Here is a 26,460-nt window from a genome sequence, read left to right as displayed (position 1 = left end):
CAAACATTCAGAGGAAAAAGCTGTTCTGGAAGCAGAAGTTTCTGTGGGTGGGTGTACATGTGGTGCACAGTGAAAGACGACGGGGTCGTGGGTGGGATCTTACCAATCAGCATGTTGGTGTAAGGGTGGACGGATTGTAACATAACAAGAAGCAGAGCTGCTGGGAGACAGACCAATATTTGATTAAGAAAACTGCTGACAAATTCTTTAATGACACATTTCCTGAATGCTAAGCCTTGTCTTGGGATAAACTCAAACCTATGACCTGGAAGACAAATAAAAGTTTCTTTCCTCATGAATTCACGGGCTGCAGGTCGCTGCTCTGTGCCTGTGTGGGCAGTGGGGAGGAAGGATGTGCCCGTGAGGCTGTGGCAGAGGGGCTTGCCTGCATTGGCGCTGAGGAGAAGGAAGGGGGTTTTCTTGCAACCCCTTGTCCTCCCAGCATCCTGAATCCTTGGCTGAGCCCCCTTGTTCATGTGTATTTTGATGAAGCTGGCGCCATGGTCAGGGTCTTTCCTTCTTTTTCTCAATACTGGAATCAGTGACCAGAAGTTTTTGCTGACTGGCATAAAAAAATTACCAAGGATTCCTCTGCTCAAGGCTGTTTTGCCCTGTTCTCTGGGTTACCTTTGGCCATGGAAGCAGTGCTGAGAGGAGGCTCTTGCGGGTTCCCAGGTAGGGGGCCTGGCCACCACCCGGCGGTGCTGAGATATCGTGCTGTCTTCCAGGTCCTCCCCTGCCACCTCAGCTGCTGACCCCCAGCCATCTACCCCACGGGATCCCCGACCTGCCCCTGCTGTTCCTCCAACGGTGAGTCGCAGGTTGGGTTTTCCATCCTTTCCAATTTTTTTCAGCTAGTTGGATTTGGTTGGGGTTTTTCTTTGTTCCCTCTCTGTCTGTTGGGAGTCCATGAGGAAGGATGTTACGATTGTGACAGTGGGATTTAAAATTTATTTTGCTTGTGTAGGCTCAGTGGAGAGTAGTGAAGTGCCTCAGGGTCTGTCCTGGGATCTGTCCTGCTTGCAGGTGACACCAGCTGGGGATGTAGTTGTTACCTTGGAGGACATGGCTGCCATTCAGAGAGACATATAGAGTATTACAGGGAAAAAACATGAATTCTGAGGACAGTTGGTCACTGAGAGAGACTCTGTAGTCCCCATCCTCGGAGATTTTCAAGCCCCAAAGGGATAAAGCCCTGGACAACCTGCTCTGATCTTAGTGCTGATGATGTTGTGAGCAGCAGGCAGGACCTGAAGACTGACCTCAGGGGGGTCTCATGGGCTCCCCTCCCACTGATGTGCTCCTTCCCATGGCATCAGCCCCTCGTGCCCAGGTCGCTGGGGATAAGCGCGGTGGTTGCTGAGTCACCAGGAAGAGGAAGGTTTCCCATTATAATGCACAAGCTGCCCCAGCACATCAAGGCCAAGCAATGAGTGGGGCCTGCAGCTCACCCACCCCACTTCCCAAAGAATATTTTGGGAGATGGAGAGGTTTTTCTGCCCTCTGGCACTCAGCTTATTAACAGCTCAGGCTTCTTGATTGATTTTATTGATGGGTAATGCATGCCCCAGTTAACTTACTGGGAACAGCAGCAAAAATAAAGCAATAAAAATAATGCTGCACCCATGTCACTGAAACGTGCTGGACTATTTCCATGGATGAAGCAGACCCTTGGCTTGTGCTCCCTCTGTGGTGGGGGGAGTTCCCACAGCCAGACCGCTGGGCTGTGGTCGCCTGGGGGGTCTTGTTGGGGTCCCCTACTCCACAGCCCAGCTCTTTGGTTGACTTCCTTTGGTTAATGGATGCTGGAGTAGGACCTGCCCAAATCTGCTCTGAATGTAGATAAAAATATAGACGGGGCTTTGCTGCCTGCCCCATAAACAACCTGGAGGTGATGCTCCTGATTATTTTGTCCCCCCCAACCCAAACCATGTTTTATTTCTCTCTGAAATTCACTTTTCCTGGACAGTAAGCAGCCGTCGGGTGTCCTTCCTCTGTGCTGTGCCTAACCTCTGCCATGTCCTGGTTTGCAGACTCGTGCTGTGGACCGCTGGTTGCCACCCTGTGCTCAGCATGCCCTTTTCTGGTGCAACCGGACCCTCCAAGGAATCGCTCTGGAGCTCGAGGCTGGCCTGCAGGGTAAGGTAAGGTGAGCTCAGATCCTTTTCCAACCCCGGTGGGTCTTAGCAGCTGCACTATGGTCTCCCTTAGGCTATAAAATGCCTGCAGGGAGGACGTGGTTGGGCTCTTCAGAGAGACATAATGCTGCACTGCAGGGACCCAGCTCCGTGTGAGGGGCAATGCTGTGGCATGGGCAAAAAAGGGAAGGGGGTTTTGCTCCCTGCATGGTGCAATCCTGCTAACAGAGCTTCTGTGAGAGGTGTGTTTTGCTGCTGGGGTGTCTCTGTGCAAAGGGATTGGGACAGTTGTGCATCCGTGCAGGTGTCCCATCCTGCCGCCTCTGCCCTCATTGCACTCAGCCGCCTGCTTTCCACCACGTTGGTCACAGGGGTCCATTAAAACCAGCTAAAGAGCTAAGCTGGGAAGTGCATAGATGGGGTCATTCTCATCAGCCACTCTGCTTTTGTTACTAAAATAGATTTGCTTTGGCCTGGGGCCATTGTGTTGTCCCAGGCATTGACTATCGCAAATGGACGGCGAGGCAACATTTTCCATTAGTGAAGAGGAGAACACGCATCTCTGAGTGAGAAGACAGCTCCATAAAGCAGAAATGTTGTAGCGACAGACAAATCCATCTCTCTTCTCTCCCTTTCCATTTAAAAGTGTCGCTAATCGCGGTTTTCTGCACATAAAACCCTGGGAGACACCAGCCAGAGCAACACCCTATACCTGCAACAAGATGGTGCGTTTTGGGTAAGGGGATGGAGGTTTCTCAGAGGAGCTGTAGGTGACTCACTAAGGTACAGTAAGGGTAGAACTTGCCCAAAAACCTGCAAGGAGGCTTGTCCATGATCACTGGTGACATGGTGGGTACTAGTTATATCTGGTCTTAAGCATGCATCATCTGAGGTCTCTTCCATCACCATCTGCAGCTCCTGTGTGCCTCTTACAAACACATCCATCTGTAGAGGGGTTTTTTTGGGGGGTGGAGGGCAGCTTTGTCTTTCCTGCTGGTAGCCTGGAGGCCACGAGCTGAAGGATGCACTTGGGAGTGCATCCCTGGAGGGCCCTGCCTCTTCCCTGCTTGCTGGCATCTCCCTGAGCACAGCAGGTCTTGGGGAAGGGATTCCCATCGCCAACCCCAGGAAAACTGGGACATGTCCTTGCTGGGGGAGCTGAGTGTCCAGCTGGGGACCAAGTCCCCAGACTGTCCTCCCACAAACGCTCTTAAGCCCAGTCTGTCCAGCAAGTGCAATTTGTTGACTGACTTTAGTGAAGACACTTTTCTGCAGTAAATGGTTATTAAAGCACCATTTGGATGAACATCACAACAACTCACATCTCCCATCTCCTCCAGGGAGGTCTCCGACCTTATTTTTCTGCCTTCACATGCTCCCTGTCCAACATCCCATCCCTTCTCCCAGGCCTGTGCCCTGGCCCTCTACCACATTCGCAGTCAAGAGAGTAGCCTGGTTCCCATCTCTGAGCAAGCCAGCAGCTTCTAGCTTAAAATGCAAAGCAAGGTGTGGTTTTCATTTTAAATGCTAACCCCTCTTCAAGGCTGTCTTGGACCTCTTGCCCCATGGGATTTCATCGTTAGAACTCAGAGGTGATCCTGTGTGTGTAGTACCATGACTATTTTATAGAAAAACTACAGGTGTGAAGGACACCTGGAAGAGGACCCAGTTTTTGGAGACCACTGGGCACTGGGAAACTGCTGCTGCTCCATCTTGCATCCAGGTGATGTCATGAGTGGTCACTGCTGATGCTGGGGGCCAGAGATGCTGTGAGGTTAGCAAGGGGCTCGGGTGGGACGTGTCCATGCCAGCAAGGGGAAAAGGCTGTGACACAAGGCTGTGGGGGGTGGGTGGGGACATGCCCGCCAGTGGCAAACAATTTCTCTGTTTGACCCTTCTGCTTAATCTGAACTTGAAGGTGAATGAGCAAAGCTAGCGGCATCGATCCGGGATGTGGCTGATGAGCGCCATGCCCTGCGGAGGGCTTGGCCCCCAGCATCAGGTCCCTGTCTCACTGTTTTTTTCCTGCCTTTCCTTCACGCCTTTCCAAAGCCATCAGTCAGAGCGGGGGCCTGGTGTGGCACCCCAAGCTGCTGACCTTGCTGGGGGCAAGGGGGATGCCATATAGGTGCCTGCAGAGAGCTGCCCCACTGTCTGACGAGCTTCTCCCATCTGCAGCTGCCCCTCTACCACTGGTAAGCTTGGCGTCTGCCTGCCATCAGCTCAGGGGTGCAGGGAGGCACATGATAAAGGCAAATATATTGGTACCAATAAAGCCCATGCTGTGTGTCAGGAGGCACGTTTCTCGTAGGTAATGAAGTTGTCTGCCAAGCCGCATGCTGATTCTCTTGACTCGGGTGGTCTGATGTCTTAACAAGCAGCGATGCATTGATGGCGTTTAATTCGGACTCAGCTCGCAGGGCAGAATGTAACTTGAAGCATCTCTGCGCTGCTCTTAAGTCTTTACATAAAATGCCATATGAACTGGCAAATTGTATTTATTTGACCCATTGGGAAACAAACCTGAGTGTAGGTTGGAAACCTAGAATTTGCCTTGGCTAATATGTAGAAAGCTTGGTTTTGGGGAAAGAAAGATGATGTGCCTTCCCTCAACATCTTCCGTGCTTTAGCCACAGATTTTCCACAGCTGAAAATAACAAACCATTTTAATCTAAGTATTGCTTGTTCTGATCTTTTAATCCAGCTTGCTTTCTATCAACAGAGCAGCCTAAAATTATTTCTATGCCTGCCTCTCTATTATATAATTATTCAGAAGATTACTCGGGAGCCAGATTTAGCTGGGCATCACTGGGGAAGGATGAGGGGGCTGCAAACAGGGAGCTGTGGGGCTGGAAGGTGGGGGGGTTCCTTCTCACCCTTTGCACACTGTCCATCACAAAATGTGGGAGGGGAAGGCAGCAAGCTGAGCGCTTTTGGCTGTGTCCATAATTTGCATTTGAGCATGGCAAGTTTCTCCCTCGGCTTGTATTTGTGGACTAAAATGCCCCATCGTCTGGCTGGTGGCTGGAGAAGTATAACCCTCTGAGCCACAGAGGATTTCAGGTGAAACCCTGCACTTCTCTACACCATTTGAGGCATTTTATGGCTGTACTTCTCTTTTTGATAACAGCATGGTAAGACAGTCTGGCCTCAGGAAGGACCTGGAAATAGGGACTGTGCTCCTGATGCTTTCTGTCCCCGTGCAGAGCCATGTGCAGGGGAACAGTCACAAGGGAGAACCAGCAGTTGGGCTCTGCGCCAGGTCAGGACGTGGTGGTGATGCCAAGAAGGCATGGAGGTGGCCGGAGCTGTGCTTTTTCACCAGAGCCCAAGTTCAGCTGGTTCTTCGAGGAGCCTTAGGTGTTATCCTTAGATAAGAAGGGCTTGAACCCTTGGATGATAGGATGGCTGGGGACAGCTGCTCTGCAGAAGTAACATCACTGAAATTCCAGGGCAGATGCCAGAGGTAGATTCACTTAGGGCTTTCTATTGGCAGAGATGATGAACAGGCGTATCGCTGGCACGACAAGATGGCACAGTCAAGGGATGTGTCAGGTGGGAACTCAGGTTGCCAGAAAAATGCACCTTCTGACTGGCGCAACACACGGGCTTGAGCTTTGACAGGAAAAACAAGAGGATGTCTTGGGCTCCAAAAATTCCTTTGCCCTTCCCCAACCTGAGTGTCCTGACAGTGATGGGCTGGTACCTGCAGTTACCGAGGGAAGGCCAGGAGCTGCTTGGCCTGTGGACCATGGCTGGCTGGGATGTGGTGGCTCAGAGCTGCTGTCCCCTGGGAAGTAGAGAGCTGGGGCAAGGAGAGACCCCCAGCACCTGTCAAAGTCAGATGCTGGGAGCTGTGGCTTGCCCTGCCTTGATCCACAGGGCCTTGGGCACCCCTCTGGGGCAGAACATCCCCAGAATTGTGCTGCATTTTAGGTTTGGTGAGTGTCTGTGGGGGGACACTTTGAAATGCCTTTTGAGCCTGGCATGGCCATGTGGTGGTGGGAGCAGGCAATGCCCACCCAGAGCATGCCGTGCTCCCTCCACTGCCCTTGGTCCTTCTTCCAAGAAAGCAGTTTCAGCAGACGCTCTGCCTCCAAAGCAGACTTGCTATCTCTCAGAGCAGCTGGTTGGTGCAACAACTGTGCAATAGCCGGTAAGGCAACAGAGGATGGGATCGGCCTGGGAGAGGTCAGAAGCAACATAAAGGCACAAGATTTTTTTTTTTTTTTGGTGATGGAGCAGTTGTAACACATCCTCTTCCTCTGGGTTCTGCAGTCCTTCAGCCTGGTCCTTCCCTCTGCTGCTGCTTCGTCTGAGATGGAGGGTTTAACACAGTCCATTGCCAGCAGCCAAATGTGCATTGCTATACGCCTCTCCCCTCCAAAGGCTCCATCCCTGGAGTGGGTGGGCAGGCACTGCTCTGCCGGTACCCTGGTAAAGCATCTCCCAATTTCTCCCTGCACACGGGCAGTGCCCTGGTGCTCGTCTCGTACCCAAGCTCCTTTCTCCTTCATGTTGAAAGCGTTGGCTGGTTCACCCTCATCGCCTTGAGGCAACCCGATTTGCTCAGTGGCCTTTAAAAAAAATTAAAAAAAAAAATCAAAGCCTACTGAAATGACAAGAGCATCAGCAGTGGGTGCATCCCCCTTTCCAGCAAACCAAGGGATTTGGGAGAAAATAGGTCACGTGCTCTTCATCCTGTGCCACGTGGTGGACCTCCCAGGGCCAATGAGGTTTGGAGCCCTCTGCGCCGTACGGCGAAAAAAACCACTGGGATTTTTTCCCCCCCCTAGCATTTTTCATCCTTTCCAAACGTGAAAAGACTGGCCATCTGTCCGGACCCCCCTCACGCCAAATCGGCACTAAAGCAGCTCTTTGGGGAAGGTAAGAAGATTTAAAAGATTGTGTTGGTGGAAGACCACCTGCCGCATGCAACTTTTCCTACCTATGAAAATCAGGGAAGAATCACGAAATGAGTCGGGTATGGGGCTGCAATGTGGGTTAGAAGAGCTTTGGATGCTTAAGAGCCATCTTAAGTGAATTTCTCGTAGAGGAAATTTAAGTCTGTGTCGGAGAGAGGTGGGATCATGGGAGAAATAGGTGCGCGAGCAAGGGGGTTAGCTTAAGTTAACAGCTGCTCCTCAAGTCTCTCCTATAAGATATCTGCAATATATTTTTGCCAGATTTGTTTTGCAAAATTGTCATTCTCTCTGTGTGCTTTATTTTGATAAAATCCAGTTTTACCTGTGCCTTGTGGCTAAAGCCAAAGATTGTATCCCTGGGTAGGGAAGCATCCATCTTGGCATTAACCAGAATATTCAGCCATTCCTAATTTACCTGATTTACAGTGCAGGCTTTGGGCAGTGTCATTTGTTTATGCGCTCAGGTGGGAATAGCACAAATCAAATTGCCTTAAAGAAATTGATACTAAAATAGCATAGATGTTAATCACGTCTTAGTCTGGCAACGTAATAAAACCCCTGACCCTGTTTGATTTAATTTTTACCTTTTGGTTCTATTTCCATTAATTTTTTTTCTTGTGCCAGGGAAATTTGATTTGGAGAGAGGAATACCTTTTATTATGGGGCTCGCTTTGTTTTCTTTTCAGTTTGCCTTCAGATACCCATTTTGCTCAGGGTGGCTAAATTATTTCTGATACTGTCATGTTTCTGTTGCATTTTCTTTGGTTACACCATTGCTTTATAAGCAGAAAAGTGAAATATTAGTTGCAAAGGTTATAGAGGACTTAAATGCTGTTGAACTCAATCCCAAAATATCTTCTTATTATAAAGGGAAAATGTTCTCGGACGTATTTTTCTTGTAATCTGAGTTTTCTGGGATAATGTAATGTTAATATGAACCATATTAGAAAATCTTATTTCATTAGTCGGAAGTCACGTCCAGCTTAAAAATAAACCAGAAACAGTGGAGCAAGGGCGTTGTGTTTAAGTTTCCATAAAATGATTGACCTTTGTTTTGACAGATGCAAAGACAGATGCTAGCCTGCATTTTGATACAGAAACCAAACCCTGAAAACTAGCAGTTTTTCCTGATATCTGGGGGTTTGCTTTTAATACAGAATTCCAAAATCTCAGACTTTCCTCCTCTTTTTTAGATTTATTTATGTAAACATATTTAGTATTCTCAGATACAAAAGCAAATTTGAATTCTTTCTTCCTGAGAAATAGCTGTAAAAAATGTGCTTTTAATCTTGGCTGAATTAAGACAACATTTCTTTCTGAAGAAAAACGAGCATTTCAGTGGGTAAAAAAGGCTACTGATCAAGACCAAGGGGAAAAAAACCTCTTTAAGTGGTTTCAACATTATTTTAATGTTCATATTGCAATGAGTGTAAATTCTGCTTTCAAAATGCATTAGAGAAACTGTGGGGTTTCAGTGCATAGGATCAGAAAACACAAATGTTGTCAGAATCAGTGGCATGGGTTGTGCAGAGCAGACCGAGCAAACCACCTCCGCAGCGGCCAGCCCCGATTTGGGGTGGAAGCGGAGGGGACCTGGATGCTTGCACAGGCAGACACTCACCACCTTGCAGGATGCTCTTCTGGGTAACTACCAACGATGCTTTTACCTTTCCTGGTTTGGTGGTCCCAGAACCACTTTTCGCAGGCGATGATTTTTTTTTTCCTCCAAGTCGGACACCTGCTTGGAAAATGGGCGTTTGCTGTGTGGCAAGTGGAGCAGGCACCTTGCCGGTGGCACGCTGCTGGCCAGCGTGGCTCCGTGTGGCAGCGGGGCTCATGCCCAGCACACAGGGACAAGCTCGATCCCACTGGCGGCGGAGCGCTTGCAGCCCCGGCTCTGATCTGTAGAGAAGAGACGTGGCTGCTTTTGGCGAAGCAGAGGATGCTTTCCCAGCCCCGGGACATGCTGCGCAGGGTGGCACCTCTGGCACTGAGCCCCCATTCCTGCAGTGTGAGGGTGGGTGGCAGCCTACATGGCTTGAGTTTTCCAGACCTCTGTAGCTGCTTTTTGGACAGCTGAAATGGAAAGTGAATTTAAATGCTTCACAGATGGATGAGGGCTGTCCCCATCCCTGTAGTGAGCTTTTTTCAGCTTCTCAATGAATGCACCCATCCTGGTGCTGCAATCATGCACACGCACATACCTGGTTTAATTTCTTTATTCTATTTAAGCTTTGCTAAATGAGCTGGTAGCTGGCAGCGGGTGCCAGCGCAGGGCACCCCGCTGGCAGCAGACCTGCTCCACCCCACAGATGCACAGTCTGCCGGAGCTGCTGGGGTACCACCCGTGGCAGAGGCAGGTCGGGGTGTCGGTGGCACATCCCACCCTGGATTTCAGCAGAGACCCACAGCCCCTGGGGATGGGACCGCTGCAGCAGCCATGCCCTTTCAACCAGGGTCAGGTTTAGGGACAGGAGTTGTCATGGCCCCAATTCCCAGCCGAGAAAATTCACCAGTTCCCTCACCGGTGTGTTTTGCTCAGTGTTTAGACCCGAGGTTACAGAGGACCTACCATGGGGAGAAGGAGAGAGAAGGCAGCTCTCCTTGATTTTAATCGGGGTTGAGGTTTAGCTGAAGTGAAAACAGATCGGGAGTGACAGTTTTGGAGCCTGCTGTCAGGGTCTGAGCATGGCGCAGCAGCGATCCACCCCCAGCCACCAAAGGGCCCCCGTCCTCCTCCTTGCCAGCCAAACCCGGGGAGAGCAACCACCACTGAGCACAGGACAGGGGCCATGCAGCCCGGCTCCACCGCTGACACGGCTGCCGGATGGCTTTGTCACATGCCACCCCTGCATCCTCCTTCCTTGCGGTGCTTTTGGCTGGGGCCAGCGTCAGGCAGGACACGGCCTTGTGGTGGCCACCGAGCATGGACTTACCCCTGCTAAGTCCAGCCCTGTGCGAATGGATGCTTGAAAAAGGAAGGATGGGGTTAGTGCTGCATCCCGACCAAACTGCTCGGTCCTGACTGAGCAATGCCAGTTGCTTCTCCAGGGGAGGGAGAGACCCCAAGTGTCTCCCTTTCCATGTCTCCCATCAGTCTCCCATTCCCAAGGAGCATCTATGGCCAGGGTGAAAGTCATGGATTTAGGCTTGTGGGGAAACAGCACAAGCAAAGCACTGCATCCAGTCCTGAGCCTGGAGGAGCTAGGATTTATGGGGCCAGGCTGGTCATGGCTCCCCTGTCAGTCTCACTTGGTGGCCACACATTTTGCGTGGAAGCGACCAGCAGAATGACACTGTACTCTGTCCTTATGTCCCCAGCGTGGTGGGGAGTGTGGGGCAGGGAGGAGAATGGGAAGAACTTCCTCTTCCCCCATCCCTGGATGAAGAGGGTCTAGGACCTACCCCAGGTACTTTGACAAGTTCAGTGGCATTCATGAGAGCAGCCCCAACCCCCCATCTTTCTTACTGCACAGCATAGCATTGGGCTGCCATCTACTTAAAAAAAAAAAGAAAAAATCATCAGCTAAATCTTGGTTTTTGTAGAGACTGAGCACGGGCAAAATAACAGGCTCTTTGCCCGTCTTGACCTGGCACCTTCTGTTTGCCCCTGTGTGCTCTGGGTCGGTCTGTCTGCCTGTCCACTGGCGCCTGGACAGACTCCTCCAGGGCAGCCCATGCGCTGCGAGCCTTGTCCCTGTTTCCAGGGATTAGAGAGAGAGAAATGGAGATGGGATGAGATGAGGCAGTAGATTGCTTCGCTCTCAGGATGAAGGGATTTGTAGACTGCCCCCAGATCAGTAGATTGAAAACGGGGGGAAATTATTGGGATGATGCTGCCTGCAGGATTAAAGCCAGGGCAGCCAGCAGGCTCTGGAGGAGGGGAGTGCGGTGGTCATGGATGGGGGAGCCGCAGGATGCCTGCTGCTCTGAACTGTGGGAGATGCTCCTGGTTGCATCCTCATCTGTTTTGGAGGATGCACTGGAAGCAGATGCCCCCTGGCCCCAGCTCTCCAGGATGCCTGAAAGGGTGTACAGTATGATGGGCCAAGGTGGAGAGAGGGATGAGGGGAAAAGAGGCCATGTCCCTGGTGGCCTGGTCAAGAAAAATAGTGATGGTGTGGTTTGGTGCCTGCTCTGTGGGTGTTGAGGCCACGCATGCATCTGTACAGCAGTGGTGTAGAAACAGCATGGGCAAAAGTCTTGTGCTGGTTAAGTCCATTCAGCTCTTTTAAGTGAGGACTGAGTTACCTCCTGGAGGTTATGGCTAAGGCTGTGCAGTCTCTGGCATGGCAGTGGGATAAACGTGCCCATTGCTTTCTGCTTTCCCAAGACCCCGGAGGTGCTCTCCTCTCAGCTGCACCCCCCTCCCCATTAAAAGAACACCAGGAGTGTGCCTGAAGCTCTTTGCAGACCGGTGCCCTCTTGTTTCCAGGCTGCTGGAGGACAAGCCGCTTGTCCTCTGAGGTCCACACAGCTCTCCGTGGTCTCTTCTCCTTTATAAGCAGCAGGCATGGATGTATGGCCATGAGCATCCTTTTTTTAGGCGTCCTTTGGACTTGCCCTGAAAAATGGCCCTTTAAAAACTGACACACGGGGGACTGCTATCTGATTGTCTCACTCCTCGATCTCCAGAGGGGTGTATTTCCAATGCTGGCTGCACTGGCGTCCTTTGGACAAGACACGGGTTCTTTGGAGAGGTTGCACGGCCCCAGCAGAGCATCCCTGGGGCATCTGTTGAGGCATCTCCCTGTGCGAGGCAGTGTCTTCTGGGTCCTGTTCCTTAGCCTCTGTCTGGGGGCAAAAAAGGATAAATTGGGTGCATCCCTGAAGCATGACCGACCCTGGGCATAGCTCAGTGTCAAGGTTATGAGTGCAGTTGTCCAACAGATATAAGCTTTATTTGCAAACACGGAAATGTCTGTAAGATTTAAACAATGATGACTGCCAGAATAACATTGTCACCAACAGCACATAGCTGTGGGGAAGCTCTTTTCCAGCACCTGACCTGGATCTTCTTCACTACAGTTTAAGCCCCTCACTCAAGACCATTGCCCTATCTCCCACCACCTACCTCTCCTGCAGAGCCTTGGTTCCTCCAGCCCTTCCCTGTGGGCCGTGTTTGCTGATCCCAGGATCTGGGGTTGCTCTCTGCTGGCTGGATCTCTTGTAAAGACCCACCTTGTCATTCTTGGTTTCCTTCTGCAGATCCTGCAAGTTGAGTTGTCACTCCCAGTCATTTTCAGGTGAATGGAGAGCTCTTCCTCTGTTTCTGTGCACTTAATTGCACACAGCCAAGCTTGGTACTTTGCCTTGCTGAACTGCATCTTTTTTTCCCCCTTTTGCCAAGCTCACTTTGGCTTCTTGCTCTGCTCTCCAAGAGCTTCCCCCACCTGGGTTGTCACCTGGCAGTTTAACAGGAATGTTGCTGATAAATATTTCATGGGGGGTTAGAGCATTTCTCAGCCATCTTCAAATGATTTCATCTGCCCCAGGCTTCCCTGGCTCTTTCAGGACAATGCCATGTAGGATAGTATTAACAGCCTTGTTACTGCTACACCTGTACTACCCGTTAGGGCATTTCCCCGCTCTGTGAAGGCTCCTCCCAGGGGGTGTTTATTGCTGGTGCTTGCAGAAATGCTGGATGAGGTGCCATGGCTTCCTTCACATCACACGAGTTTCTCCATTCTCCAGCGGCGTGGCCCAGCTGCCCTCAGCAGCACTGCTAGTGGTGTTTCCCGTGTCCCACTGCATGTTCAGGCGTGCAGATGTGGAGCGTGGCACTGAAGTAGTCATCTTCCCGGTCTCCACAGTGCAAGGCGGTGCTGTTTCAGCTAATTCATGAAAGCCTTGGGATTTTTTTCCTATTGCTCAGATGCTGCAATAGAATCCGCCTTGCTCTGCAGTGCTGAGCCCCACGGCAGGGTCCAGGCTGGGGGTGCAATGCAGTGCTGCTGGCTCTGCCTTCCTGAGATGACCAGGGCACCTGGGCTGAGCGGACACCAGGCAAACGCTTGGTCCTCAGTGGTCCATCAGCAGCTCTTGTGGGCCCCTTGCTCCCAGCCTCTCCAAAACATTGGCCTGGGCATGGAGGGACAGCCAGTATTTCAAGAAAAAACTGTAATGGGTCATTTTTATCTGAATCTGCTGGCAGACCAAATGAGACAGAGTGACCTTCCTTATCCCAGGAAATGTTATTTTCTCAGCACATAGGATCTTGAGTGCACCCAGCACCTGCTAAAGGCTCACAGACATCTGAGGATGCTCTTGGCCACTGAGTCGCAATGGGCCCAACTGAGTAGTGCAAGGAGCATTGGTTCTCATCACCTCATGAGGCGAAATTTCTGAGGTACTTCAAAGAATCACAGAATCATCTAGGTTGGAAAAGACCTTGAAGATCATCTAGTCCAACCATTAACCTAACACTGACTTAAGCAGCTTTACATTCACTGAAAATACTGTTTTTATTGGCACAATGAAAGAGCCCTGAAATCAGCCCAGACAGGGTTTCCTGGCTTGCACAAGGGCATCTAATAGTCTGCTCCTACTACACTGAATTTCCCTCTCTGATGTGTGCCCAGCCTCTGCTTGCAACACAGCAGTGGCTCATATGAATGAATGGAAATTCTGCATTCTTTAGATCTCTGCAGATATATCTCTCAGGTACAGCTACCTAAATTTCCTCCAAACCTAATAATTAACATAAGCCTCCAAATTTTGTCTCCTGCAGATGTATCAGGGCAAGAGGTAGGTGCTATCACCCTGCTGTCCTGTCGCATGGGATGAAATTATGTTCAAGACCTTCATCCTGGGGAGATTGACAGGGAAAAGCTACAGCTTTGTTTGCTAGCCTTCACAAAAATGATTGCAATAATGGCACTGCCATTGCGACAAACCAGTCATTCTCCTCAGACCGGGCTTGCTTTAGAGAAGGTGGAGACTAACACCATCTGACATGTGGGGCCTGATTCTGATTTCATGCATGATTGCACACCCATGCACCAGCCGTGCAAGGGTTGCACTTCTGTGGGTGGCTGCTGCTGGTCTTGGTTAACTGTTGCGATGAACCACACGGTGCTCAGAGGATGAGCAGGGACTCTCACTGGAATCCCTCCCTGGTTTTCCAGTGTCCACAGACTGGAGCCAGGGGTTTATGCTACTCTTCGTTATAGAGACTTGCCAGTTTTCCTGGACTGTGCTGGAGGTATGCGATGCTGCATTTCTATTCCACTTGGTTTATCCATCAGGTCAGAAATCACTCTGAAGTGGGTGAAACCCCACTAAAAACCTACAAATATAAGGTGGATCAGCAGAGGCAAACGAGGCTGGTATGGTCAACACCCAAAGCAGGATGCACAGCCTGATACCAGCTTGTGGGTGCACCAGATGAAGGAGAAACCCAGGAAAGCAGCTGGGAATTTCCTGGAGGAGAGAGCAGGCTTAGCACATCTTTGGGCTGGTCTGAGAGCAGAGGTGTGCATTTGGCTGGGATGTGGCTGAGCCCACTGCTGTGTGACAGGACTGGAGTGATGGGTCATCGTACCAGTTGCTCCTGAACTCTGGCTAATACCAATATCTAGATCCATTGTCTCTCCCAGTGTAGAAAACCAACCCTGATCTTTAGAGGGCAGAGTATCTGGGAAGAAAACCATGCTGACAAGAAGGGTGGTAGGAAATAATTGTTTAGAAATAGAGAAGAGCTCCCAAGAGTTGCAGCCACCAAAGAGGTTGGTGGGAGAAGCAGGAGTTAGAAGACCACCTGATGCATGGAGGTAGCAAATGACGAAGCAGGAGAGGTTGCTCTGGTGGTCCTGGCACTGCATTTGTGGGCAGAGGAGCCAGCAGAGCAGAGAGGGGAAGGGAGGGAGCTGAGGGTCCAGAGGAAGGTGCATCCCTGCAGTAGTAATTGGGGTAAGTGGCACAGAGGTGAGCAAGACTGGAAGAGCCCTCTGGTGCACACAAGCAAGGAGGAGAAGGCAGGTTATAATTGCTTGTCAGCAGCCAACAAGTGACAGCCTGGGCCATGAATGGAGACATCCAGAGGAGAGCAGGGAAATGGGAGCAGGTGACTGAGAGTGAAGCCTCCAGAGATGCCTGCTGTGAGGGCAGAAGCAGGGACATTTGTCTCCCGTGATGCTTGGAAAGATGAAGGGCAGGTGGGCAGCGAGGATATACTACTGGCTGATATACCAAGTTAGCATGGGGGATATATTTTTTCTTTTTTGATTAGAGATATCTAAAATATTTCCACTGAAGATGGAAAGTAAGCAGAGGAAAGGTCAACCAAAATTGCTCCAGTCTGTGGAAAATGGCAGCAGCTGGAAATGCAGCTTTATTGCAAAATGGCATTTGGTGTCACTCATGTAGATGGTGCTGCTGTCCTCTCACGGCTTCATCTTCTGGCAGCCGAAGCCTGCTGGTGGCTGATACATTTGCATTTGGAGCCTGGGTTTAAGGTAATGCTTGGCTTTGGTTTTCTGCCATAGCGGTTTTTCTCCTTCCACCCCTGTCCTGATGAGGCCAGACTGTGTTGTCGTCATAATCCTGAGCTCGCTGCATCATGGTGCTTCCCAGCTACTAAAACGTAATGCTGAAATCGCCGGATTAGGTCTTAATGGCAGGATCAAGTCACTGGGAAATGAGTGGGGAGAAAGCTCCTGCTTACACAGGTGGACAGGCAGTGCTCCTCAGGAAAGCAAGCTAAAAAGCACAAAATATTGGACAAGCAGCTTCTTTCCTGGCTTTCCTGCTTTTCTCTACATTTAGCACATCTTTCCTTTTCCAAGGGTCAGAAAATGCTGGTCTGAGTCTTGTGAAGGAGGTATTGAGAGGTCAGAGGTGTTTAAACATTACCTCCCTCGCAATGGAAAATGTTGTCTTGAGTGATGGACTTTCTGGACAAGATGTTAATCCCCAGCATGAAAGTCTGCCAACCACATTAGAAATCTGGGCCATGCCGTAGCGTATTGCAGTGTGCTGAAGGACACTGAAGCTTTGTCTTCAATACCTGGCATTCTGCTGGTGGGGCTGCTGAAACACCAAAGAGCCTGGGAAGCATGTTGGATGTTTTTCAGGGTAGCATTGCCGTTGAGCAACCGCCAAGATGCTCCAGGGTAGGGTCTTGGGGGTAGTAGTCCTCTGGGCAAGTGGCACAACATCCCTGTACAGGCCGGTGCCCCGGGCACATTGCTCTTTACCTGCACAGGTCAGCGAGGGTTCTTGGTCAACAGGGCTCCAAGGTTTTGGAGTTTATCAGCCTGCACTGACCAAACTTGTCAACAACATGCGACATTCTGAAGGCCGTGTGATGGGCAAGGGGGGTATTGGAGACTTTCTTCTTTGAGTTTGCTTGGCAGTGCCTGTGAACTTTCCATCCAAACCTGTCAGGGAGGGGGTGGGTTATGCCTGTGGGACATTTTTGCACCGAGTTGTCCTCTCTGTTTTCAGGCAGCTTGAAAAAAACCTTGCTGTCCCCCAAAACAAATACCTAGATGAAGCAATGACATTTGATCTCCATAAAGCTGATGAGAATATTCCATGACAAAATCTACCAAATAAGCTCTACCTTGTGTGTCGTCTGTCTTCTGGCAGGACCGTATGTCGCAGAAGCACCAGGGTGACTTTAGTGCAGATAAGAGAGACCCTCCCTCTGGAGTTGGGATCCGCAGGCAGTAGCAATGCTAGCACCAAAGCAAGAGGAACCGTTTTGTGATGGAGCTTGTTTATGAGAGCCTCAGCCACCTTGTCTGACATGCAGGCTGCTGCTGCTGCATCCCGGGGCAGCGGGGGCTGTCTCGGGGGAGCTGCCCCCCAGTACTGGCAGCAGATGCCTTGGCTCTCCACTGGGCATTTGCAGAGGAGGCATAGGCAGCGTTTGCTGGAGCTGCGCCGCAGGACTTGCTCGCGCGTGGCTAACGTGCCCGGGGAGGCCAAGGGGATGCATGGGAGGAGGAAGAGGAGGAGGAGGAGGAGGGCTGGCTTCAGCAAGCACAGAGCCAGCAATGTCTCCCAATGCCTGCAAGAGGCACCGGCTCTGCCCGAGCTCAGCCAAGCCCCCTGCTATCGCCTGTCTGGAGTGGGCTGTGGGGATCCCAGCATCTGCTTTTCCAGCTTCTGTTTGGAAACCAGGCTGGAGAACAAAGTCCAGCCTAGAGCTCAGTCTCCCTCCCCCTGTTCTGCTTCACATGCTGTCTCCCATCTGGGAGATGATCATGGTATTAAATTAATTTAATACACGGTGTTCAGAATTCCCCTAATTAGAAGGTTTTGTTGGAATTTTAGGAGAGTATGAGTATTTGTGAGGTATCAGCAAGCATAAACGCAAGACCACCAGCCCAGGCAATAGCTGCGACCTCTAAAATTTTGGAAAGGATAAAAATCAGTGTATATTTGCACATGGAGAAAAGGAGTCTTTCTGCTGTTCTGGGTTTTCGTTTTCCTTCCTCTTCTTCTCCTTGGTCACTGGTACTTCAGCTACTTTTTCAGACATAGGGAATCTCTGATAGACTAAGGAAATTTCCCAGAATTTAATATATTTAATCTCAAAACCAAGGGAGAAGGAAGAATCAGATTGCTCTGAGTACTGATGATGCCTTCTCCAAGCACTCTCCCAAAATGCAGCTGCATTAAAAAAACCTATTTATTCTGCAGTAGGATCATCCTTTGGAATAACATTATCCAGCTGTTTTGGGGCACATCAGCACCAGACACCATGTTCCCCACCTTGCAGAACTCCCCTCACTGCAGTGCAAAGACATTTGGCTGCTCCTCGCGATGGCCGTGCATGGGAGGATGCTGCTCTGGTCCTCCATCTGCAGTTACCCAGGCGTGATGCTTGGCAGAGCCTCGCTTGGCTCGCTGTGCAACTTCCATTTTGGGGCCAAACACAACACTTCTGTCTCCTAGTGCTGTGTCTTTGACCTCTGCAGGGCTGCACCTGCTTTGCACTGGGTTGGAGTTGGACTCTGGATTTACTCTATCCGTCAGACTCGACATAATGGTGTCCTCAGGGCTTTCAAGTAGATGGACAAAGAAGCCATTTCAGAGCTGCTGTAAACTAGGCAGAATATGATGGTGAAGAGGAAGGGTCCGAGATGGGTCTCTCTCCAGGCAGGGAATGCTCTGAAATGCTCAAAATGGCGTTTGGGGGATAATTTTTTTCCCAGCACTTTGTCTGTGAAGAATGAGGGCTGTGGGGGGAGGCATGCACCCAGGGTAAATGCCTCGGCTCTATTGTTCCCATCGTTTCCATTGAGGTTATGAACCTCCATATAAAATACTTACCTTTCACTAGTATGATTAAGAAAAGGCCAATGTAGCTTTCCCGCTCACTGGAGCATGAAGCGTGTTTAATTTAATAATGCTGATAAATCTTAAAGCCAGAAGCATTTGGCTAACACATGACCCACTTTTTCAATCAATTGGAAACATTTACATAATGGTCTGATGCAGGGTTCCTTCTGTGAGGGATGTGGAGCAGGGGATGGCAGACACTCCCGCGATAAGCACTACCACTGTAGGAAAGAAAATGGCGAATTTGGCTGGTCCTTAGCAGGCAAGTTGTGACCTACCTCATTGGGACTGCCAGCTGTCCTGCTGCCACAAGGATGTGCCTGGGTTTAGAGCACCTCAGCCACCCAGCTGGGCTTTGGGGTCCATCACCCTGCTGGCAAAGCCACTGCATGTGAATATGCCTTGACCATCAACTGGGAACAGCCTCTACCCTCCTCTGGCTGTGCTGTCAGAGGATGCTCATCAGCCGGGAAAAGGAGCTGCAGAAACTGTGTTGGCGTGCACCAGCCTCACGGGTAGCTGCAGTGGTGTCACGGCTTTGTTTCTTTCCCTGTGGCAGGGCTAGGTTGCTCCTGGGGCAGGACATGCCTGGGGATGGCTGTCCCCCTGTGCAACGAGGGCACCTCTTTGGTGCAGGCACGTTGTCTCCTGGCACATCAGGAGCACTAGGAACGCTGACATCCACAAATCAGCCCGTTCAACCTTTTCAGCATTGCCTCCCATGCACAGGAGTCAGCCTGGGGTTAACCAACACAACCAGTTATTCATTTTCCTTTATTGTTCACCTGCAGTGGGCTCAGTTTTGAAAGAGAAAGTTCCTGATCTTGCACGTTGTGCTATCGTGTCTCAGCCTGTTCCCATTAGTCTGGTACCTAACGTTGTCACCTTCTCCCTCAGAAATGTTGTTCTCCTCCCCACCCTTAACAGTGCCTTTTGGCTTGACATCTTCAACACGTTTCATTTCTTATCCTTCTTGTGAGGATTTTACTTTTTTTCATTTGTAACATCCAGTGGCCTCAAGACCAGCGTTTCCAAGTAGGTTATAAGCAAACTCATTCCCAGTGAGCTGGTCTCCTGTTAGCTCGGTGGGAACACCGTCTCCTGGCTAACCACATGGGTTTTATACATTTTGGGTTTCATAGTAGCCCCTTGGAAGAGGTTTTACATCAAACCCATCTCCCAGCCATGATTTGTGCATTGCTGCATGTTTATTCATCCCGACTGCCTCTTTGCACTAAAGCAATATTTGAGAACTGGTTTACCTCCCATTTTTTGGTCAGATAAGTCCACGTCTGAGCAAAGGAAAATTCCAGATGCTTGTGACCAGGATGAAAAATCTCCCATCTGATATATACTGAGGGATTAAATAACATGGGGGAGAATTGCTACAGATCTCTCAGCACTGCATGTAGAAGGGTGCTGGCACCTCCCTCTGAGACAGGACTGGTGACCCCATGCAGTGGGCTGCAGAGACATTTCATATGCCAGGTCCACACGCAGACATGCTACTAAAGAGGTGTCAGGAAAGAAAAAGGAAGGATTTGTTGCCGTTCTGCGATTTTTTTCCCCTGCCTTCAAAACTAAGTGGCATTTTTCCCTCTAGAGGGCAGAGGAGGAAAGGGAGAGAATAGGAAGGGAAAGGAACATGACAGCAGAGGGAAAACTCGCAGAGGTTTCGTTAGATCCATGCAAAGCATGAATGGCTGGAAATGGCTTGATCCTGAGACCCAGTGCCCAGCTAGGGTGCCCACAGGTCGGGATGAAAACGCAGGTGTGTAGCAATTGGGACACCAGCTCCATCCTTCCCACTTTGTGCTCCTGGGGTCAGATATTTCCTGGTTACTGAAAAACTGGCTTTTGATTTTCTGAATGCCCATTCATACTTGAAATGGTGAATTTCGGTTTGCTAGCTAGGTGTCCTGGGTCTTTTAAAGATGGATGGTCCCAGTCCATCCATCAGTCTTTGGCCAAGCTGCTCCACTGACTCCCTGCTCCTGCATCCACACGCTCAGCTGGGCACAGCTGCTTTTTGGCTCATGCAGGTGTGGGCTAGACATCTGGCTGTGCCATCTTGGACACTTGAGTCTTTGCTCCTGCAGTAGCTTTTGCATAAATGTGGTGGAAAGCCATGGCAGAGCTACAGGCTGTCCCCAGGCTCGCACCCAGCATAGTCCCTGCACCCAGCAGGCAGCCTGACCTGCACCCATGAAGGTGCTCGGCCCACAACATCTCCCCACAGCTCCCCCAGCTGTGGCTTTCCCATGCCCTGCTGCTCTGCCAGCTCCATCCATCAGGAAACCTGCCCGTTTTGAGAGAAAACCTTTCTCCCTCTCTATCCCCAGGTGATACGGCCGTGGTGCTGTCTCATTCTGCGCCAGGGCTGCCCTCCCAGCTAACACACGTCTCCCGTCCCCTGGTAGGAAATGGAGTCCAAGGTCTCTGAAGGTGGCCTGAACGTCACCCTCACCATCCGGCTCTTAATGCATGGCAAGGTAAGGGGCTCCCGGTGAGGGGGTTTCCTCGCAGCTCCCTCTTGTGCCTCTGCTCCAGCTGTGCCCAGGTCCAGCCAGCCCCAGGCTGCAGGGAGCAGGCATCCTCCTGCTGGTGGGGAGGGTGCCACGGTGGCACAGTGCTCCTGGCCCCTCTCGTGCCTGCCCCCCGCCCTGTCCTTCTGCTGGGGACACCGTGCACCAGGTCTTTGCTGCATCATGGGGTTGGGCTGAGTTGTCTTCACTTTTTGTAATGTAATTCCTTTGTGTTTGGCTTTTTTTTTTTTTGTAGGAAGTTGGAAGCATCATTGGAAAGGTAAGGACGTCTTTTACATGTGTATTTAATGTTATTGCCTGCACGATTTGCTGCCTCCAGTGTGGTAGATGCCAGTCACCTCTTCCCTGTAATGTCCCTTAAATGTTCGGTGTGCACGAGCTTGTCTGTGGGTTTGTGAGACAGAAACAATCGGAGACCCACAGAGGGATCAAAGACCATTCCCCTAAAAAAAAATCACCACCAAACTTATCCAGTGCCGTTTCCAGCTGCTTCATTGTGGTGACAAATGGGTGTTTATGATCATGTTGCCCTGATGTGTTAATTAAATAGATTCATTAAGAGAGATTAAGAAATGTCATGCAAACCCATTTAAATTCACTTCCCTCTGAGGCCACAGGACACCACTTAGCTTGTGCAGAAAAGCTTCACGAGGTGCTCTGCTCCCTGGTGCTTGCCGTGGTGGTTTGGAAAGTCCTGGCTATATAGGATTTGTGTTTTGGTGTTTTTAAAAGACAGTTTTGTGGTAGCAAAGATTTGCAGTACAAGCACCTTCTTCTATATGCTTGCACCTTATTTTTCCATCAGCCTGTCCATCCCTGGAAAGATTCACAGTTGTACCTGCTTTATATCTGGGTATAAAGATACTAGATCTCTCTGTAGTTACTAGATAACTGCCCTTCAAAGCCACTCTGAGGTGCCAGCTTTTCTCAACACCTGATGAGTTTCTGAGCTTTTCCTGTGCATTTTTCCTCCTAACAGGAAACATAGAAATGGAGGTGGAGGCTGAAGTTGTGCATTAGTAGCTGTTTTGTCTGTCATGTCTTACAGACACAGGGAGCAGGACTACAACAGCTTACACCCTCAGCTCTGCATCTGACCATCATGTGGGGGTGGAGGACCAGGCTGCCCAAATGTTTGGCTATGTGTTGCCACGTATTAGAGAGATGCATGTTTGGAAGGGTTGTTTTGAAGGTAGAAGTCTTGAATTTTTAGTAATAGCCTGTGTTTCTGCTTCTTATTTCAGAAAGGAGAGACCGTGAAGAAGATGCGTGAGGAGGTGAGGAACCTGCTCGGAAAAATTATTTGTGGGAGAAGGGGAGAGGAGTGGGAAGGGCTGTTGAGCTGTCCTGTCCAGCAGCAGACAGCACAGCGGCCAGAGCTGCCCTGTGCAATATGTGCAGTAGGTCCCAGGGTCAGGACACGCAAGCCATCTGTGTTCAGAGGTCTTTGGTCTAGTTTTCTCACTCCATACTCAAACAAACTCCTATCACATTTAATGGAAATTTTCCAGAGCCAAGAATTCGCTCTTAATGAAACACTGAAATTAAGTCACTCGTAAGATGCTTGAGTTTGTCCAAGGTCTTTGTGCCTGCAGCTACCAAAGAGTTATCAGATCTGTAAGCAACACTCTTCTTTTTATAACGATGCCATGAGCTTGTCTTACCTTGATTGTGTGGGTTTGCATTGCAGTAAAAGATGCAAAGCGGATGCTTGGAAACCCTTTCTGAGGGTCAGGGTAAGGCAGCGCTGGAAGCACCACGGGGGGCAGGTATGGGAGTTTTTAAGGTTAGATGGGATGCCATGAGGCTGGCACAGAGGATGACAAGGGACCAAGCTGGGACAGGACCTGACCCAGAGGAAGGACTGTGCTTCCGGCACATCCCCGTGAGTTGCTTGGCTGTGGCTATTCCAGGGCTGCCCTTCTTTTTCCAGAGCGGGGCAAGGATCAACATCTCAGAGGGAAACTGCCCTGAACGAATTGTGACCATCACTGGCCCCACCGATGCCATCTTCAAGGCTTTTGCCATGATCGCCTACAAATTTGAGGAGGTGAGCAACGTGAGCCCTTTCCCCCAGGGAGGCAGAGTAAAAGGGCCTGCATCCAGACCCCTGGGTGGCCCACCAGCCGAGCAGAGTTCCGGCATGCCCAGTGCTGGGGCCAGCAGTGCAGATGGGCATGGGTAGCTCCAACCCATGTGTGATGCCTGGCTGGACAAAACCTTACAGACATCTCTAACTAGGCAAGAACAGAGCTTCAGTGAACTGTCCCAGAGATCTCATAGTTAATTAACTGCAGGGATGCACAGCGATGCAGCTGCAGACAGAGACCAGCCACAGTCTGGGGGCCATGACCCCTCTTTTCTGGCCCAGGGAATTTGTGTTGGCAGGGTCTGCTCAGGTACCAAGGGCTGATGCGTTGCATTCTTCCTTCCCAAGGACATAACCAACTCAATGAGCAACAGCACTGCTACCAGCAAACCTCCAGTGACACTGAGACTTGTTGTGCCGGCTAGTCAGTGTGGCTCACTGATCGGCAAAGGAGGCTCCAAGATCAAGGAAATCAGGGAGGTAAGTCAGACTTGATTTCATCATTGCATGTAATCGCAGCTCCTCGGAGCTGATCTTGGATCCTTATTCTGCTAGCATCATGCATCATGCTGCTTCCCAGGATGATCCTGCTGATGTAGGAGCAGCATCCCGTGGGACCTTTCCAGCATGCTCCTGCGGATGCAGGCATCTGGGCTCGTGCAGGGCAGTGCAGCTCTTGGGAGGCGCGTGGCGCTGGAGCTGGCTGCAAGGAAAGGCACTCAGCTGTGGGATTTCTCCTCCTCTCTCTTTCTGTCTCCAGTCAACAGGTGCTCAGGTGCAAGTGGCGGGGGACATGCTGCCCAACTCCACGGAGCGGGCGGTGACAATCTCGGGGACACCCGACGCAATTATCCAGTGTGTCAAACAGATCTGTGTGGTGATGCTGGAGGTACAGTCTGTAACAAAGGGGGTAAAGTACATAGGAAAAAAACCCAGCTGGAACCACAGCAGCGCTGGGAGCTGTGGGGTGTGTCTCTCGTACACTTCACCATGCGTTGTCAGACCACTCTCATTTCCTGGTACCTCCGTTTGAAACCCACCCAGTGTGTTTTCCCCACCATTGTCCACTGTTTCTAGAGTCCCACACTGGAAACCTGCCTGGTCGGGTGCCCCAAAGGAGATGTTTTGTGTCACAGCACAGGGTGGCTTTGGGAGAGAGGGGTGCTGGAGGAGGCTGGGAAGGCTGGGACAGCCATAGCCTGGTGTCCCAGCAGCACCCAGAGTGCCATGGGAAGGGGATGGGGGCTGCAGCCACTCCACCATGTGCCTGGCCTCCTCTGCATGGGCCTCACAGGGCCCCGTGAGGACCATGGCTGGGAGAAGGCCAGTGCATCCCCTACACTGGGAGCGCAAATCCAGGCTTCAGTGAGGCACAGCAGGAAGGGCAGTGAGGAAGGCTGGTGGAGAGCATGGCCTGTAGGGTGCATGGACATGTGTCCAGGGTGCCGTTTTCTGGGAGAAATGCTGACAAGCGGAGCTTGAAGATCTCTTCCATGGAGAGATGCTGCTGTACCAATGGCTTATTGCCAGGGATGACCATGGCCAGGTGCCCCACATCCACACCTGCTACTTCAGATAGGAGAAGCTCCAGGAGGAAACACGTTGGGACAACAGGATGGTGATACCCTCTACTCCTGGTGTCTCCCAGAGGTAGACAAGCACAGACCGATGTCAGACCCCTCTGCCTTGCCGCACAGCCTGCACACCACTGCCCTTTCATGGCAGGGAGGAGAGCATTTGGTGCTGCAAGAGTTTCAGACAAAGACAGCAAGGCTTGGTGGAGGTGAAACCAAACCAAATGGAAGCAACTTCAGTTTGGCAGCAGCACAGCTAGGGAGGAATTGCCATGAGCCACATTACCCACTGCTGCTGGTAGTGATGCTCAGGCAGGTACACCGTGCTGCCAGAGGAGTGCAGTTTAGCTGCACGGTGACTCCAGGTTGTGCTCTGGACTGTGGCAGAGATGGGCCCAAGGTGATGCTTGCAGGTGTGTTATACAGTCTTTCATGACTACTGTTCTCACTGACCAAAGCAAGGGATGCTGCTCCTCTGTATGACTCAGCAACGGGAAAGAGAAAAACTCATGAATTTTCTTGCAGTCTGAAATGTGGGAAGTCCCCTGACTTTAACAGTTCACAGAGATGCTCCTCATAACCTTTTAGTCTTAAATTATCTTACCACAGTAATCCTCACTCATCCCCTCCAAGATTTGTCACAGAATTAAAAAAAAGCAGGTTTGTGATTATAGAGGCTGTGCTTTGATCGTACAGCTTTCCTGCAGACCTGTGCTTAGCAGGAAGATTTGGATACGTCACTTGGCTACAAGTGGATATCTAGAAGAATGTACAGAAAAAATGAAAAATTTTCCATGAGATAGCATAATTTATGTTGCCTATCTTTACATAGCAGTAGCCTGGTCATTTCACTTCAGGTAGAACCTAGAGGCTTTTATCTGAAAGTTCTTCTGATCCCTAGAAACCTCCACAATCTCTTCAATGGCCTGTTAGTTATGTTCAAGAGAAAACTGACAGAGATAACTTGGGTGAGAAGAGCCCATGCACTGTGCAGCAAGATGCATCACTACAGTTCGATGTGCATCAAGTACCATCAAGCTTCTGCTTGGACCTACTCAGGGACTGGTCAGGCCACAGCAGCAAAGAGCAAGATGTCCTGCCCAGCCAGAGCGGGGCTGTAGTGGGTCACGCTGCCGCAGGAGGAGGTCTGGGAGTGGATATTGCCCAGTGCCTCTGCTGCTGGCATCTGTCTGTCTGCTCACAAGGAACACTACTACCATGCAGCTCTAGGACAAGATCTCTGGAAATTCTGGTGTTGCCATCTGAGAGGGGTTTTCAGCCTCTGGCTTCTCCAGAGCTCAGCACTCTGGCCAAAGTGATCACTGCCACTTGTCTTGCCAGGGCATGGAAGGTCTAGACCACAATGAAGGTGCTTTTCAGCATCTGCTGCACGGCCACCCACATCCCAGCTTGAGTGGCAATAGACCAAACCAAGTCCTGAAGGTGGCCCTGTTCCCTGAGGCAGTGAGGAAGATGAGAGGGGTCAAAGAGCTTGAGCATTGTGCTGGGTCACTTAGACTGGCTGCTCACTCCTTCTGACGCCCATGCTCACGATGCCACGCCACAGCTCCTGGTGCTCAGTGGGACTGGTATGACTCCAGGGCAGGCCGTCAACGTGCAAGAGCTCTCAGGCTGCAGAGAAAACCACCGTACAAGGACGCTCCTGGCAGCCAGGGATTAAAAAGCCTGGTCCGTGAGTGTACCTCCCTATCTCACTGCCTGAGGGTCTCCTCAGGGTGTTTTGAAGAGGGTACTACATTCAAGCATCAGGCTAGATCTAGACCAGTTTGCAGAGAGCAGAGTGAAGGCGAGGGAGGCAGTGGAGGTCCAGGAAGTGATATAGGGGCCTGTGTCTTGTCAGGGGATCTCCCGTACCCCAGGCTGTCCTTGTTGTCC

The 26,460-nt window shown here is 50.8% G+C and overlaps 1 protein-coding gene across 31 annotated transcripts in view; it reads left to right on the top strand.

The window, feature by feature from the left end:
• Window positions 1-26,460, top strand: part of PCBP3 (poly(rC) binding protein 3) — a 61,814-nt gene that overhangs the window by 10,265 nt on the left and 25,089 nt on the right. For 24 of the 31 annotated variants that reach the window (XM_074872404.1, XM_074872429.1, XM_074872428.1 and 21 more), the window contains 8 exons: window positions 729-810; window positions 2,034-2,139; window positions 20,776-20,847; window positions 21,137-21,160; window positions 22,146-22,178; window positions 22,835-22,951; window positions 23,339-23,470; window positions 23,751-23,879. In XM_074872404.1, the coding sequence (XP_074728505.1) occupies window positions 2,074-2,139; window positions 20,776-20,847; window positions 21,137-21,160; window positions 22,146-22,178; window positions 22,835-22,951; window positions 23,339-23,470; window positions 23,751-23,879 (573 nt within the window). In that variant the 5' untranslated portion in view covers window positions 729-810; window positions 2,034-2,073. Of the gene's footprint in view, window positions 1-728; window positions 811-2,033; window positions 2,150-6,869; window positions 7,026-20,697; window positions 20,848-21,136; window positions 21,161-22,145; window positions 22,179-22,834; window positions 22,952-23,338; window positions 23,471-23,750; window positions 23,880-26,460 lie in introns of those variants that run through there. The other 7 variants (XM_074872413.1, XM_074872411.1, XM_074872416.1 and 4 more) reach the window with 6 other exon arrangements.

Source organism: Strix uralensis, chromosome 6 (genome assembly GCF_047716275.1).
Source record: "Strix uralensis isolate ZFMK-TIS-50842 chromosome 6, bStrUra1, whole genome shotgun sequence".
Classification (NCBI taxonomy): Eukaryota; Metazoa; Chordata; class Aves; order Strigiformes; family Strigidae; genus Strix; species Strix uralensis.
The sequence above is the reverse complement of the archived record's forward strand: the minus strand, read 5'-3'. Positions and strand labels throughout refer to the sequence as shown.